The sequence below is a fragment of the Gobius niger genome (assembly GCF_951799975.1).
Source record: "Gobius niger genome assembly, chromosome: 8".
NCBI lineage: Eukaryota > Metazoa > Chordata > Actinopteri > Gobiiformes > Gobiidae > Gobius > Gobius niger.
The window spans coordinates 22,246,958-22,262,720 of NC_136859.1; the positions used below are offsets into that span (position 1 = coordinate 22,246,958).

General features: G+C 40.4%; 2 protein-coding genes across 4 annotated transcripts; both read left to right on the forward strand.

Moving 5' to 3' along the window:
• Positions 1-1,072: 1,072 nt before the first annotated feature.
• Positions 1,073-7,968, forward strand: pnisr (PNN-interacting serine/arginine-rich protein). Of its 2 annotated transcripts, none has more exons than XR_013793134.1 (12): positions 1,073-1,165; positions 1,576-1,688; positions 1,769-1,945; positions 2,175-2,425; positions 2,735-2,900; positions 4,410-4,600; positions 4,699-4,836; positions 4,916-5,015; positions 5,495-5,548; positions 5,875-6,069; positions 6,178-7,363; positions 7,411-7,968. XR_013793134.1 is itself a non-coding variant. In XM_079561765.1 (12 exons), exons 2-12 carry the CDS (start codon positions 1,601-1,603, stop codon positions 7,706-7,708), a joined length of 2,481 nt encoding a protein of 826 aa, XP_079417891.1. In that variant the 5' UTR covers positions 1,073-1,165; positions 1,576-1,600; the 3' UTR covers positions 7,709-7,967. The 2 variants fall into 2 exon arrangements, 1 of the variants encoding a protein (XP_079417891.1); XM_079561765.1 differs by having other exon boundaries at positions 6,178-7,264; positions 7,675-7,967.
• Positions 7,969-8,703: 735 nt separating this feature from the next.
• coq3 (coenzyme Q3 methyltransferase) lies at positions 8,704-14,741 on the forward strand. Of its 2 annotated transcripts, XM_079562185.1 has the most exons (7): positions 8,704-8,971; positions 10,152-10,289; positions 11,671-11,770; positions 12,737-12,898; positions 12,938-13,036; positions 13,991-14,150; positions 14,377-14,740. In XM_079562185.1, exons 1-7 carry the CDS (start codon positions 8,778-8,780, stop codon positions 14,571-14,573), a joined length of 1,050 nt encoding a protein of 349 aa, XP_079418311.1. In that variant the 5' UTR covers positions 8,704-8,777; the 3' UTR covers positions 14,574-14,740. The 2 variants fall into 2 exon arrangements, with proteins under 2 accessions (XP_079418311.1, XP_079418310.1); XM_079562184.1 differs by having other exon boundaries at positions 12,737-13,036; positions 14,377-14,741.
• Positions 14,742-15,763: the final 1,022 nt, after the last annotated feature.

Below are 15,763 nucleotides of genomic sequence, written 5' to 3' on the forward strand. Positions count from 1 at the left end.
CAGTTATGGAGGCATTTTCCCTCATGTGTGTTTTTTTTTTAATGGAAGTCCTCGATATGATGATTATTGGAATGACAATAACAAAATAATATTGTATGAAAACAAATAAATCTGGAGTAAGGATTTTTGCTCTTTCCTTTCTTTAACATGTCTTTATTTTAGTGTCATTGGATCAGACTGTCTTGGTGCTATTTTCCCTGTCTAATTTGTCACAGTGTACGGTTTGGTGCCAAATTGTGCCCATCCACACAGTTGATGTGGGCTGACAGTTGCAGAGCCCCACAGCTGAAGAACATGTCGTAGGCTGGTGAAGAAGAGGTGGGTGTGAAAGCAGGAAAAGGGCAGTGTCAAGAACAATTCATGCTCTCACATGCTCTAAAATATAAGTTGTTCTGAAATATTAAAATAGTTTGTCATGTTGCCACCAACAAAAGCGATAACTTCTGAAATGTGTCCATTTGATCACTGAACAGATTTAGAACATTTTGTTGAGGACTGGAAAATGAAAGTCAGCAAATAGATCTCCCGCTCAGAAGAATTTTGTGTGAAAAAGTTAAAATACCAAAATGTGTTCTTTCCACTATTTGTGTGATCTCCAAAACTCACTGACTTCTCTAGACTCAGCAAGAAATCCATCCATCATCATTTGTTTTTCAAACTGCTGCTACAGTACACACAAGTTAGGATGTTCTTCACAGCACATCGCTGCTTTTCATAGGACACTGAAAACTCCAATCTAACATAACATCTCACAAACTGTGAGGCCAGTGCAACTTTTACAGTTTGTATACTTGTGATCCACTATTTTTTTAGCCTGTCTTATCATGAACTCTTACATTACATTGTCAAATTAACATAAAACAACATGCTCTCAATGATTAAAAGTGTACACAAATATTTTTGGGGGAACTGACCATGAAACGTACCCAGTTCTTTTGTGACTTTTCTACATAGACTGTAAAGAATAATGCTTTTCTGTCACGCAACGGCGAATTGGATTGGACAAGAAATAGAAACAACTTTAAAAAATCCCGACGACAGCAAATGCAGCATGCATGGCTTGTCGTCACATCCTGTTTCAATACTCGCTTCCTTCACAGCGGCTCGTCATGCCGCCATTTTGATTTTGGAAACGCAGGGCTGCAAAAAAAAACATTTAGTGAAGGTGGGTATCTTGTTTCCCAAAACAAAACAAAATCACCATATATTTTCACATCATATCTAAACCTCAAAAACGTTTTGTTTTATTTATGTTGGTGCTTGAGAAGCAAATATATCAGTTCCTGTTCTGTGATGTCAAGCTAAGCTAAAATTAGCATTTTCACCGATCCTCTTCGAAAGGCACCACCAAAATTGCTATTCCTGTTGTATTTCACAGTGTGCTTTTAATATCATGAGTCAAAACGTTGACTCTGTCATCACGATTATGTTTTATTCAGACTGATTTGCATCGTGAGATGTCTAAGCTAACCAAGTAATTTTGGTCGTCAACAATTGGTGAAGGTTTAGGCATGCCCAATATGAGCTGCCTCGGTTGCACGGTGTTCATATTGCTATTTTCTGTGGGCAATTCAGGAGCGTGTCTTTGGAAGAGCGAGTGATGTGGGACCAGGGTGGACAACCCTGGCCGCAGTGGCCCCTGAGCCAGCAGCAATGGATGCAGTCGTTCCAGCATCAGCATGATCCAAGTAACTTACTTGTGCAACTATTACATTTGAAAGAAACCTCTTCTTCTGAAACAAAGTTAACATACAAATGTCTTGTACAGGTCAAGTGGACTGGGCTGCCCTGGCACAGGCATGGATAGCACAAAAAGAGTCGACAGGACCAGAGCCAACGAGTATTCAGCCAAATGGAGCTGACGTCCCTGGCCTGGAGCCTGCCGGACAGAGCAACCATGGTGCCTTCCAGGGTGACCCATCATTTGGACGAATGTGGCAGCCAGGTATGCTTTCATATGAACCTCATTTAATATATATTCCAGTTTATATATGATGTGCGTCATCTTGTTACATTGAACTACTACAGTTTTCAGTCTACTTAAATTGTGGCATTGCTTTTGCTACAGCCATCACTGTTTGGCTGGCTGGTCCGTAATTTGTGTGCCAACTGTGTAGAACAGTCACTTACAAGATTTTTTTTCTTCTTACATTTTTACACTTGATATACTGCAGAATGGGGAATGCACGGACAGCCTCCTCCTCCTCCTCCTCCTCCTCCGCCGCCTCATGACCCTTCCTGGATGCCCCCAGGGTCTGGACCGATGGATGTTGTGAATCCCAGTGAAGATGGCAATAGTCAGGACAGCGGGGAATTCAACTCTGACGCCCACCACGGGGTTTACCCCCAGAACAGCCATGGGTATGGGGCACAGCCCGACAGCTACGCCATGGCCCCCCTGGCCATAAACCAGTTTGATTATCAGGTATGCAGATGCTGCAATAAAAAAAAGAGTATTAGTTTAAGTGTGACAGCCAAGTAAAACCAGAAGCCACTGACTTGGGTTCCAACATGTAGATTCATTTCTCATTTTGGCCTAGTATGATGTGAAAAGGAAACTGTAGCAGATACAGTTCAGTGTACTTAAATTAGAAAGCATTTAATTTACTGTCTTAGGCACAGTGAGGGGCAGTGTCTTTTGTTCCCTAATGTAGAGGAAGACATCAACTCACTCAATGACAATGAGATTGTGCATGTTAAATCCTACTTAATAAATTTATGTTTCCACCCACAGCACGGAGCTGCATCTACCTATGGTCCAACACCGACAGGCATGCCCAGTCCATATTGGCCAGGTCCTCCGCAGAACAGACGAGACCCAAGGCCTCCTGAGTTTAGAGATCGACCCCGATCCCCAATACAGCTTTCAGTAAAACAAAAAGCCCCTGTAGCTACTCTAGGTAAGACGATAAGCTGCCTTCTTTTGCTATGGTAAAGATGATGCTTTCCACCTGGAAAATATGAGTGCATTATGTTCAAGGGCTTTTGTGCTCATAAAAAGCGAAACATCAAAAAACACAATACTGCACTGTTGTTCACGTGAGAAAGTCTACCTTGCGTCTGCTCTGCATTGTAAAACTCATCAAGCTCTTTGTTGTTTTTTTTACAAAATGTTAAGTGAAAAAAGCAATGACCTTAATGAAGAACTAAGTATCTTTTTTACCTAAATAAATCCTTTTTGTAGTCCCACTGGGGGTAATACAAGTGTTAATGGGATGATTGGGGCTTTCATCTCCCCGTGGTATCTCTGGTCAGAAAACCACGCTTGCAGCTCCCCTACCTTTGGGTCGGAAGCGCAATACACACTAATGGAATCCCGAAGGAGCTTACAGGCAAAGCTAACTGCGGGCTATCGCCACTTAAGCAGTATTTACAACCAAGTTTGAGTGAAAACAAATATGTGTCATTGAGTTTTGGCACAGTGTACAATATCCCTTTCTCCCTTTGTCTTTTCTGTCAGCGTTATATTTACTCTGATGGACAATTAATGAGCAGGAAAAAAACAACATACACACCTGCAGTGGTGCTTATGGCCTCTAAAGGCATGAGTTATTTAATTCCGCTTAAAAATTACAAAACTAAGTCAATAGTGTAGGCAAAATATGGAGTAGGGGCGGCGCCGTTAGACAGGTGCAGCAAGCTGGAGCCGCAGATTCAATGCCATTTGGGCTTAGTGTTATCCGGCCCTTAATGTCAGCCTAAAAATGAATTGATGACATAAAAAGTCAATTATCAGCCGATATTGTCTTACATCCCTATTCAAAGGTTACCTCATCCCGGGAACTTGGGTATCAAAATTATAGAAAATACAAGATGAGGTGGTACTCGTGTGCCATTTTCTTTATTTACTTCAAGATACAGAGTCATGGAGAAAAGCAAAGTGATTCAACAGACCATAAATACTTGGAAATGTACAATTTTATGCTACATATGCTAACATTAGCTACGAGTGCTTTTTTTTTGCTGTAAAAAAAAACATCTACATGGACCTAATTTTGGCTTGACTTTATTTGTGTGTAATGAAGATGTTTATAGTCAGAAAACCACAAAAAAAATGGTGATGGTTTTCTTACCCCTGGGCTAAGCCGGGTCTGTAGCTACCTATTCTTGCTTTTTGTGTCTGTTCAAAAGCCGTCTGGAACTTGACAATTAGTACAGTCAATTCGAAGAAATCATCCTTAATTCCAGACTACACATCTTTGAAAATAATAGGAAAAATGTGTAGTCTGGCTGGCCAGGCTACTTATTTACCATAGGTACGAGACTACATGACGCCGGCATCAAAGTTTAATTTAATCAATTTAGAATGCAATAATTAACCACAATATTTTCTTGGCTGGTGGTATCAGTGAAATAGTGAATGGATTTGTGTGTAGCATGGACTTGATGTGACTCAACAATATTTTTAGATGCCTTAAAAAGGCGAAAACTACCAGCATGGATTCGAGAGGGCTTGGAGAAAATGGACAGGGAAAAGCAGAAAAAACTTGAGCAAGAAAGAATGGAAAAGGAGCGTGCCGAAATATCAAAAAATGAAAGCGAAGACCAGGAACCTGAAGATGGCGGTGATGGGCCACGTGTTCCCCGAAAAAGCAAATTTGTAAGTTATTAATGTTATGTACAAGTACAGTTTTAGTTTAGTTTTTTTTCCTGTTGGCAGAAAATATAGAGATGTTGTAATCGTTTATTGCTCTTTAGGACAGTGACGATGAAGGCAATGATGATACTGTTGAGGATAGAACTTCTATGAAGAAGGACTTTTCTAGTCGCAGCCCGTCACCTGCTGCTGAGGATAGTGAGCCTGAAATGACAGAGGAAGAGAAGGAGTTCCAGTTGGTCAGTACTGCTACTACACTTTTGACTAATGCCCATATAGTTTTACATGTGTGACGAGGTTTGTTCCTGTTAATTCTAGATAATTATCACTAAAACACTTCTGACGGAGATCCTCCTGGAGGTCACAAATGAAGAGATTGCACATGTGGCTAAAGAGGCTCACCGGAAGGCAACACGAGGTCTGCTTTTAACTTTTGTGGCTATACATTTTTCATCTGAATATTTAGTCCAATATTGTATGTGCATTGTAATACTGTTGTTCCTGAAATATTATCATCTTCGTGTCATTGATCAATATCTTTTAGACCTGACACTATTTATAAAATATGACTGTTAGATTTGAACTCTTTCCGCTGAATCACATTGTTGAGTAGCATAGCACATCTTAAGATACGTTTTGCATGTCCAGTTGATTGGAGGATAGCTTCAGCAGTATTGATTGTGGAATAACCCTCTCTGTTGGTTTTATTTATGTGAATGTGTAAAAAATGTATGTTAATGCTCTCTCTTTTCTCCATCTTTGTGTTTATTTATTTTTGTTACCAATGGCTGCACTTCTAGTGTTTTATGACCCTTTCTCTAGCGTCTCTCTTGCCTTTGAGAAAATGGCTGTATGTTTTTTTTAACATGTTGTTCCTGTTGTTGATGTGAATCAAAGCTCCTGCAAAACAGCTGGCACAGTCAAGTGCACTGGCTTCTCTGACTGGTCTCAGTGAGTATCTCAGTTTCTTTTACTAAGGGGAGGGAAGGCTTAAATGGGTACTTAAATGGCAAAATAGAAAAAGGGATCATCACACAATCAATGCATCAGGCTTCTTTTGAGGCTAAGCACTCAACATATTGGTTATAGATTTGCATTGTAAGCATGCTGCCAAGCTTAGTGTTATGATTTCTAACTTTTGTAACCCTTAGCTGTTTGAAAGGCATAAGTAAAGGCAATGTGCCCTTTTTTAAGAGTTAAGAATTACAAATGTTTCCTGATTGTAAATGATTAAAATTATTTCCTAAACTGAACAACCCGGGGTTCTGTTGTGGCAGGTGGGCTTGGTGACTATGGCTCAGATGAAAGTGAGGATGAAGAGCGCAGTGTCCACGGGTCTGAGTCGTCTGACACTGATGAGGAGGAGTTACGTCACCGCATCCGCGAGAAACAGGAGGCCTTCCGCCGCAAAGAGAGAGAACTGCAGCTACAGCTCGAAAAACAAGCCGCACAAGAAGCCCAACTTGCACGTGGTAAAGCAAACATTTTCCCCAACCAAACATCTTTTAATGATTCTGTAAATAATATAGAGAAAATAATGGCAATATAATTGTGGTTGCATTTTTCTTTTTTTTCCACAGAGGAGCTGGAAAGGAAACAAAGACTGGAATATGAGGAGGCTGAATTAGAAAATGCTTATAAGCAGGCAGAAAAAGAAAGTGAAGGAGAGTCCATATCAGAGAGGCGTAGGTCCCGTAGTGAGAAAGAGGGTAGTGAGAGCAAACATTCAAACAGAGGGAAAGATCGTTCACGGCGTGGTCGCAGTGATTCTCCAACCAATGGCCGGAGCAGCAGCTCTCGTTCGTCCTCCAGCTCCAGTCGCTCCTCTTCCTCGTCCTCGTCTACCTCTGTATCTTCTCGTAGTTCGTCACGATCTTCCTCCCCTCGACGAAAAAGGAGGCGTAGCAGGTCCCCCTCACACAAGTCCCACAGGCGTAGTCGTAGTCACAGCTCCCACAGACGCCGCAATGACCGTAGTGACAAAGGCAGGGACAGGAGGAGGAGTGCAGAGCGGACCAGAGACAAGCGAGAGAACAGTGATTCTCGAGACCGAAGGAGCCGTAGGAGCAGGTCCAGATCTAGAGACAGGGGCCGGAACAGGAGCAGGGAGCGCAGCCGCAGTAGAGACAGGGACAGAGATAAAGATCGAGATAAGGACAGGAAAAGGAACAGGGAGCATAGAGATAGCAGCCACAGCCGGAGCAGTAAACACAAGAAGGCTTCCAGCAAGGAGAGGGAGAGGAGGAGAGAGAGGAGCCATAGTCATGAGAAAGACAAAAAGAAAAAAGATAAGGACAAAGACCGAGAAAAGGAACTTGACAAAAAGAGGGATAAAACTAAGGGCAAAGAGAAAGAGCGAGAGAAGGATAAATCCAGCTCTGCCGTTTCTGAAGAAAATGGAAAGTCCAAGAAAAAGAAAGACAGTGACTCTTCCACAGACTCTCATAGTGATCGCCACTCAAAGCAGGACAGTAAAACCAGCAAAAAAGGCTCCACAAAATCTAGCCAGAGGCGTTCTGATTCTGACTCAAGTAGGTCGCCTTCTCCTGAGGTTAGCAAAGAAAAAAAATCAAAAAAGTCCAAACGTAGTCGTTCAAGGTCTACGGAAAAGTCTCACAAGTCTGGTAAGAAGGCAAGCCGCAAACACAAGTCTAAGTCCCGATCAAGGTAGTATTCGTTTTTCTTTCTATTGTATTTTTGTAATGTTTTTAATGTAATATTCTGTAATGGCTCTGTTTATGAAAAAATAAGCAAATCGTATCACAAGTAGACACAATGAACGTTACGAAGTTTATAAGCAAATCGTGTTATAGTGCACCCTTTGATATGAACATTGTTCTGCTAAAGTATGATGCAATCACTTAGATTTTTTTACACAAATATATGATGATTTTCACTTAAAGGTAAAGATTTCTTTTAACTTTAATGCTTAGCATATGTGCAAGAACATGCAAGTTGTCTTTTTTTTTAATATATGCCTATCTTCACTTTTGCAACATTTCCTATAGGTGGAGTCAGCTGGTGTGTTGTTTGGATATTATTGAAATATCTTAATCTTATGTCCATATCTTTTTCAGGTCAACATCCCCAGTCCGGCGTAGCAGGCGCTGAGGAGCACAGTACAGGCTTGATCTGTGTGCTTTAGTACCATGACATGTCTCATTATAGAGGCAGAGATGTAGGTGAACCCCACTCAAACATTTCTCCCATTGTTGTAAATATGGTATTTTTATGAGTGACTAATGAACAAAAGGAATTTTGAATAGGATTTTCAATTGTCATTATGCAAGGACTAAGACTAAACACACTAAAAAGTCGCTACTGTATAATTTTAAGTCACAACAGGCCTCTCAAGATGTTGTAAAATGTCAAATAAACTGTTTATCCGTTGAGTTGTGTTCAATATCCTCTCATTTACAATGAAGACTTTTATATTGTATTTATTTATTTAAAGGGACAATGCATATTAATGAACATATAAATGTAAATATGCTAGAATTGGCCAATGGCTACTTTCCATCTGTAGTCCCTGGCAGAACAAGAAAATACAAAGAGCAGTGTACAATATTAAAGACAAAAGATCATCACACAATTAAACTTGAGACATAAAACAAGGATAATGGTCAGTGTTCACATGTCTGATTCACTTTGGTCCCTTTCACTGATAGCAGTAGCACTTGTTGACTAAACGCTGGGTGGCGCTGGTCACTTTACCACTTGTACTGGATATGAACTTAATGAATTAATTCAAGGATAGTGGAGAGAGTCCATGCAGAATCTTATAAACCGAAGAAGCCATTTCAAATGTTCTAAAATTTTCAAAATTTAGAATATTATGGTTTTCAAGTATTAAGCAATGTAATGAAATGAAAAAGTTTTTTTTTTTAATGAAATATTTAATATTAACTTAAGAGAAAATGATAAGTCATGGGTATTAGTATACTTGAACAAAAATGGGAGATATGTAGTCACTAGTCAGACATGATTTTACTGCTTGTGTTTATAAATCTACTACATATATTCGCATGTACTTTACAGACACCCGAGCATTTGAGAAATGGGTAGGAACTAGGACACGTGATGAGTTTTGTTTCCATCCGGACGGATTAGACAAGCTCACCTAACATTTACAGCGCTTCATAACATCAACGGTCACATTTGCTTGTGGTTTTGATAAACAATGTACTGTAAAAAGCTCAGTCGACTAGTGTTAAGAGTAAGTTGTCTGAAGCCGACATCTGTCATTGGTGGGCCTCTCACCTCCGCGTATCGGACTGTCTTCAGCTGGACTGCGGTGTGTCAACAGCGGTCACTGAGGCTACAGAGAAGTGCCCTAATGGAGAAAGACCAGCGTGCCGTGCCCTGTCAAACTAGGTGGGTGTGTAACAGACAAATGTTAAGGCATTATTGGCCTGTTGCAAAAAATATGAACGCATATCTGTGTAGTTGGCATGTGTTATGTATTGTACAAATAAGACGTCTTTAGTGTTAGTCAACCTGTTTTGTGGGCGTTTTGGACAGCACTGTTAGTGTTAATTAACGTTTGATCCAATAAAAAGTGTACCCACTTTACAAGCCTGAGTTGATAAGCTAATAGTCTACTGTCACTACCACAGAAACCACAGCTGTCCTGCGGCTCCTCTGACCATCATATCCAATCACCCACACTATCGGGTCACAAACCCTATGCCAGCGGGCACCCAGGTGCGCTTGGGGCATCCCCCAGTGGCCCTTAGACTCTCCACACTTCCAACTAACAGTTCTGTTTATTGTATGTTGGTATTAAAAATAGTTATTTGTGTTCTTGGGACTCAGTATTGGTTTTAAAACATGCATCTGTCATAAAGTATGCTTAATAGCCTATAATTAAACAGTTACACCTTACGAAGTGGCTACGATGCCATCGGACGGTTCCCGCTATTTTGGCATCACATGTTAATTGGTGATTTGAGCCAGGACTTGGATAAAGTGTACAAACAGGAAAACAATTAAGATTAAGGTTAGGAAAATGGTTATGATTAGGTTAGGAATAGGGCTGAAACAACTAATCGATTATTGAAATAGTTGTCAACTATTTTAGTAATCGATTAATCGTTTTCTAGTAAAATACCATTTTCATACACCATTCACAGCTAAGCGATTAATCGCAACAAAAAAAATCGGCAGATTAATCAATTACTAAAATAGTCGTTAGTTGCAGCCCTAGTTAAGAAAAGGTTGGTTTATTGAGCAATATATAATGAAGTGGCATTTTTAATCAAGTCTGTTTAATAACTAATCATTTATTTTATCTCTCAAACCAGTGCTAAGTGAATAAAATGAACAAAAACATGTGCTGTTCAAGACAAAAAAAAAGCACCTTGGTCACTGCTCGTCTTTTTACGCATTATGAGGAGATGGCGAAATAGCAAAAAGAGTTTGACACCGTCTTGTTTAAAACACGTCCAGTAACCAAGGGTTCACACCAATTCAATGGTGTTTTTTGTTCATTTCATGCACTCTCAATTACATTTTAAATCTGCTGAGTTGCGTTTTTGTTTTATTTTTTGCTTAGTCTACGTTCGGTATCTCAGACCACAGTGGACCCGGATGAGTTGAGGAGATTCCAGTCATTGGCCAACAAGTGGTGGGATGAACAAGGAGAGTTTGCCGCTTTACATGCCATGAATGACCTCAGGGTGCCTTTTATACGGTTTGTATTGCTGATTGCACTTAACATTTTCACTAATATAGTAACGGGCCTCATGCTTTAGTTATATTTGTGTTGTGAGAAATGAGGATGCCAAGGTAAAATTCAACTGGACAAGATTTTTCATAAGCTTGTTTGATTTTTCTACTGGCTGTGAACATTTTTTTGGCAAAATGTTCTGGGTGTTTTTGATTGATGAGATGGAATATGCTATGGGCGTCCTCTGATAATCGTGTGGCGTCTTCTACCCCTCCCCCTTACGGTGATGATTTTGACATTTGCTGATTGTGACAGCTCCACAAATCTGAGGCCGTGGGTGTCTGTGTGTTGCCATGCTGCCTGATGCTTCACTGCCCTCAGGGTTCAAGTTATAAGACACCCAAGAAACCCCGCTTTACCTTTTTAATATCAAATCCAGATATGAGCACTTGTACAAGTGTCAGAGACATCAGTCTTCAACTGCTTATTTTTCTCATCTTTTTATCTTAAGGAGGTTATTACCTTGTTCCTTAGTAAAGAGTTTGTGAAAAAAATGACAACAGGTGATCAAAGTAGAAAGTATTGCCTCACAGCTTTTGGTTCTTCAGCTTTGGACAATATAATGGTTCAGGTCTTGGACAGTATTTAAATTACATTTTAATTAAATGAAATTAGAGAAAGTAAAGGGGATGAAAAATAATAATAGAATTAAAAACAACACACATGTACTCACACATACATACAGTGGAAAAAGAGAAGGTTGGGAAACAGGGAAGGGCAAAAAGGAAACAGTAAGTAGGTGTAGTAAATATAGACATGTATAGAGCGAGTATTATCGAAGAGATCATGTTTTGTTTTCTCTCTCATCATCCATGACCTCAGTATTGTGGGAAAATGTATCCTCCATGTATTTTAAGAAGGGTTTCCATGGTACTGTAGAATCGTTTGTGAGATCCCCTGATTGAGAACTTTGTTTTTTCAAGATACATTATAAAACCAATTATTGATTGTTGGAGGTGCTTTATGTTTCCATTGAAGAAGAATTTGGCACCTGGCCAACAAAGTAGTAAAGGCAATGGCACACTTGGTAGTTGGTGACATAGTGGGTTGGCGGGTGTACTAATTTATAAGTTTTGGACAGTATGAGAAAAATGTTGGACTAGTAACTGTCCAGCTTCCGACAAGTCCAAAACATATGTACCATGGTCTGCGGGAGAGTTTTTACTTGTGGTACAGGTGTCCGACACATCTAAGTGCCTTTGTGCAAGTTTCTCATTAGTGAGATGCGCTCTGTATATTATTTTAAATTGCATCAAGGCATGTCTTGCGCAGATGGATGAGGCATTTACCAGTTTTTCAAACTTTATAACTTTTGTTCTGTTTTTATTTTTAATCATCCATGCAGAGATAACTTGCTGAATGTCCACAGAGGACGTCAAACTGGAAAACCACTTGCTGGTCTCAAAATACTGGATGTCGGCTGTGGAGGTGGCCTGCTTACAGAGGTAATTCTCCAAAGTGGAAAAAAAAACATGGAAACAGCGCCTCACTAGCGAAATAAAACACACAGAATGTCTTTTCCAGTTGTTACAATCACCACCTTTCCCATCAGATTTTTTTCTTTTCTCAAGCTGACCACTGAGTCCTTCATATCCTGCTTACCAGTGCATTTGGATGTCACCCCAAATGATTTTGTTTTTCGATTTGACTGGTCAGTGAGTGGTGGAGTGGACAGTTGGTCATTTATGGTTGTTTATCTGTTTGTTAGTGTCTAAAGGAAGCCACTGAACACACAGAGCTCCTGTCTCGCCCCTCATTTAAAGTGAGGCCAAGCCAGCTGTGTTTTGTGATCTGGGGAGACAAAATCAGGTCCTGTATGTCAGATGCCCCGCCACACACGTCATATTTACCGACAGACACCCACAAAAAAAGTCTGTTAGGATTTCTAGTGTGATTTTTGTCTCTATGTGTCTTGTCACTTGGACCCTTGCCATCACAGAAGATCAGCTGTAAAAGGACAGAGATGAGCCTCTGGCAAAAAATAGCTGAGTGTGTGTTCTATATATGGCCAGAAGATGGCGCCAATTATCACATGTAATACAGAGTTGCTTGTAATATTTCAAGCATTTTAATTGTTGCTTGATATCTAGACTTACAGTTTATGGAAGGATCAGCTGTAAATAGATGTGCTCTCCGATTCAGATAATGAATAATCAGTGGTTCTCAACTCAACCCTTTTATAGTATTTATTAGCTATTTTCAGTAGTAGAAGTGGTACACACTTAGACCTGTAGAAGAAAATACTATTTAAGCCCTGTTTATTGTTCAGATTAAACCTGCAGGTTTTCACAAAATTGGAATAGTACATAATAACAAACAGCAACTACATTTGATTATAAAATGCTTTTCACATTCAACTGCCCAATAACTTCACATTCACATAATTGTAATCTACTGATTTACATCCTCAGCCTCTTGGTCGCCTGGGTGCCTCCATTCTTGGCATAGATCCAGTGGCGGAAAGCATTGGCACAGCACAGCTTCACTCGTCCTATGACCCCGACCTCCGGCACAGGGTCAGTTACCGTGCCTGCAGCCTGGAGGAGCTCAACGCAGATGGGCCAGAGGGAGCAGAGGGAGCAGAGGGAGCAGAGGGAGCAGAGACAGCGGCGGAGGGAGCAGGACAGTTTGACGCAGTCGTTGCATCCGAAGTGGTTGAACATCTGGCTGACCTGGAAACGTTTGCTTACTGCTGCAGCCTTGTGCTCAAGGTAAGTCCCAGCATAAAGTTACTTCTACATTACACTGTGAGTTGTGTCCGTCGCCAGTAAAGGATCTACTGTAATTCACAATATTTATGAATTACGCATTATGGACCTTTTTATACAGAAAAAACAAACAAAAAAACTTCATATTACTGCTTGTTTTACTCTGTGGCGCAGCGGTTACCGTGACTGACAGCAAGGAGGTCCCGGGTGCAATCCCCGGCCGAACAGGGCCTTTCTGAGTGGAGTTTGCCTGTTCTCCCCATGTCTGCAAATATGTGCAATAGGTGCACCTCTGGGGCCAGGACTCCCCTGGAAATGAGATTTCTAATCTCAGTGGGACTTTCCTGGTTAAATAAAGGTAAAAAATGGAGGGGTGTTTTTTTTTGTGTGTAGAAAGCACTTTTAAAGGAACTCAATTATATTCAGTATTTAATTTTATTTCCATTTATTTAAGTGGTTCAAACCTCCTGGACCTCCTGCACAGCCTTTTCTGTAAATTTTGAACAGATGATCAGAAACATTAGCTATAAATAATATGAAAAATAATGTCTGTCAGAAAGGGACAGATCCATTATCTGTTTCTGTTCTCTCAGAAGAACAAATATATCATTATGTTTCCAGTGGTGCCAGCAAGGAAGCCAGATGGTCATAATCTCTTAGGTCAGTGTGCCAGAGGAGTTGAAGAGATCCATGGTCTTTAATACATCTTTTCATATCAGTTCAAGTCTCTACCTCCACTCAATAAAAATCCTGAAAATGTTTCAAATTAACTTGAAATAGGTGAAAATTAAAATTATTAAATGTAAACAGCAATCTGTGTAAGGATGGTGCAAAATATCATTATTTATTGTGTATTTTCATTGTAGATAATAAAGCATTAGTCAGTTATTTGTGTTGTGCGTGTGAACAATAAATGAAATGATTATAAAACATTTTTAAATAATTGTATGTGTGCAGCCTGGGGGTTCACTCTTCATCACCACTCTGAACAAGACCAACTTGTCCTGGTTACTGGGGATTGTGGTAGCTGAAAATGTGCTGCGAATTGTTCCCGCTGGGACCCATGAGTGGGAAAAGTTCATCAGCCCAGAGGATTTGGAGCGCCTCCTGGAGTCCAGTAGGTCTTTGATCAATAATATATCAAGTTTATTTTCTGTATTTAATATTGCACAATAATATCTATGAAAATGATCAAAATAATAGACTATATAAAAGAACATCTTACATAATACTGACTTCATCATCAAGAAGACCAAATTAGCATTGTTACCCCATGAAAATAGAATTACCATTACATCACTCTGCATTGATTTCTCTCTGTGTAAATCCTTTCCTTTTGTCAGATGGGTTTTCAGTGCAGTCTGTCAAAGGCATGCTGTACAACCCAATAACGGGAGCCTGGAGCTGGACCAACAGCACAGCCATCAACTACGCCCTTCACGCTGTCAAACTGAGCGACTATCCTCCTGTTCAAGCCAACGAAAGCAGTCCCCACCCAGAAGACCCTACAGCTGCACAAAGCGGATCCACTCACAGCTGAGCATGTCACCAGGGCAGGGGCAAATCTGAAAATCATTGACTGATGCACAGACTGTGGTTACATGAAGGTACAGAGGAAGACTAGCTTTTGAAATGTCACTCCATATTTAGAGGTATGAACATATGATTCATGGGGATGTATTGCAGATTTCAGAGTAACTGACGGCTTTAAAACTAAGATTTGTCTGCGATATGATATTATTATCTAACTGACCGTGTCCCGGTGGATAACAGTTAAGTTCAACATACTGTACTTGTGTGCTGAGAAGAAGATGGAGCGCTTTGTTTCACGCATGAGTGCAGACAAATTCTGTGAGCTTGGCCCTCATGTGAATTTATTGTAATAATAAATCATGTGTAGCAGCAAAAAATGAAATAGCTATTCTGTCCAAGCGAGCAGACCAAAAGGTATGGAACTTCATGTGATAAACTTGTAATACACAAAATAAATGTTTTTGTGTCACATTTTAGCGCCTGAGCCCCATATGTGCAGTCAAAACACAACTATTAATTCTCTTAGTGGTTGTTTCTAAAGTATTTATCATATTCCAGTCATATATCTTTCATTGTATCCTCACATTGTATCAGATTATTTGGCGGTGCTATTTTGTGCACTCATAAACAGAATATATGGGCATGCACGTGCCTCTGGAGAGCGCATTAATTTGCTGAGGACATGGAGCAGTGAGCATGCAGAGATTAAACTGCTTCGGTTTGTTGTAATTGAAGTCGACAAAGGAGTGGTTTCATTGGCATTAGTAGCAACGGGACTCGAGTCTTACCTGGAAGCTGTCCTAAAACACCTCTCGGCATGATCGGAAAGAAGCGCACAAACAGACCTGGTGGAGAAGATGAGCGTCTTCCTGCTATTTCGATGTTACCCCAGAGTAAGTACTGCATGTTTTTTTAATGAAAATGCTCGAGATTATTATTGCCGACCTGTTGCGTGGTCCAGACATATAATGTAGGCTATCGGTCCAGCTGGTGATATGTGGTGCGCAACAGTTGGAAAACAACACCGTGCACTTAATGAACTTTCATTTTTAACCCATAAATGATACATTACTTCAGAAAGAAGCTGTCATCTTTATGCGACACCGGTCGATGACTTAGTAGAGGGATACTGCCACTGTCCGTGTGTCGGGCGGGGTAACACTGAGACAATAGGCCAGTGTAAAGTAGACGTACAGT

Coding starts and splice junctions, on each gene's coding strand:
- pnisr (XM_079561765.1), top strand. CDS start 1,601: ATGTGGGACCAGGGTGGACAACCCTGGCCGCAGTGGCCCCTGAGCCAG. Junction 1,689..1,768: donor CCAGCATCAGCATGATCCAA/GTAACTTACTTG, acceptor TGTCTTGTACAG/GTCAAGTGGACTGGGCTGCC. Junction 7,265..7,674: donor AAGTCTAAGTCCCGATCAAG/GTAGTATTCGTT, acceptor TATCTTTTTCAG/GTCAACATCCCCAGTCCGGC.
- coq3 (XM_079562184.1), top strand. CDS start 8,778: ATGTACTGTAAAAAGCTCAGTCGACTAGTGTTAAGAGTAAGTTGTCTG. Junction 8,972..10,151: donor GCCGTGCCCTGTCAAACTAG/GTGGGTGTGTAA, acceptor TTTTTTGCTTAG/TCTACGTTCGGTATCTCAGA. Junction 14,151..14,376: donor GGAGCGCCTCCTGGAGTCCA/GTAGGTCTTTGA, acceptor TCCTTTTGTCAG/ATGGGTTTTCAGTGCAGTCT.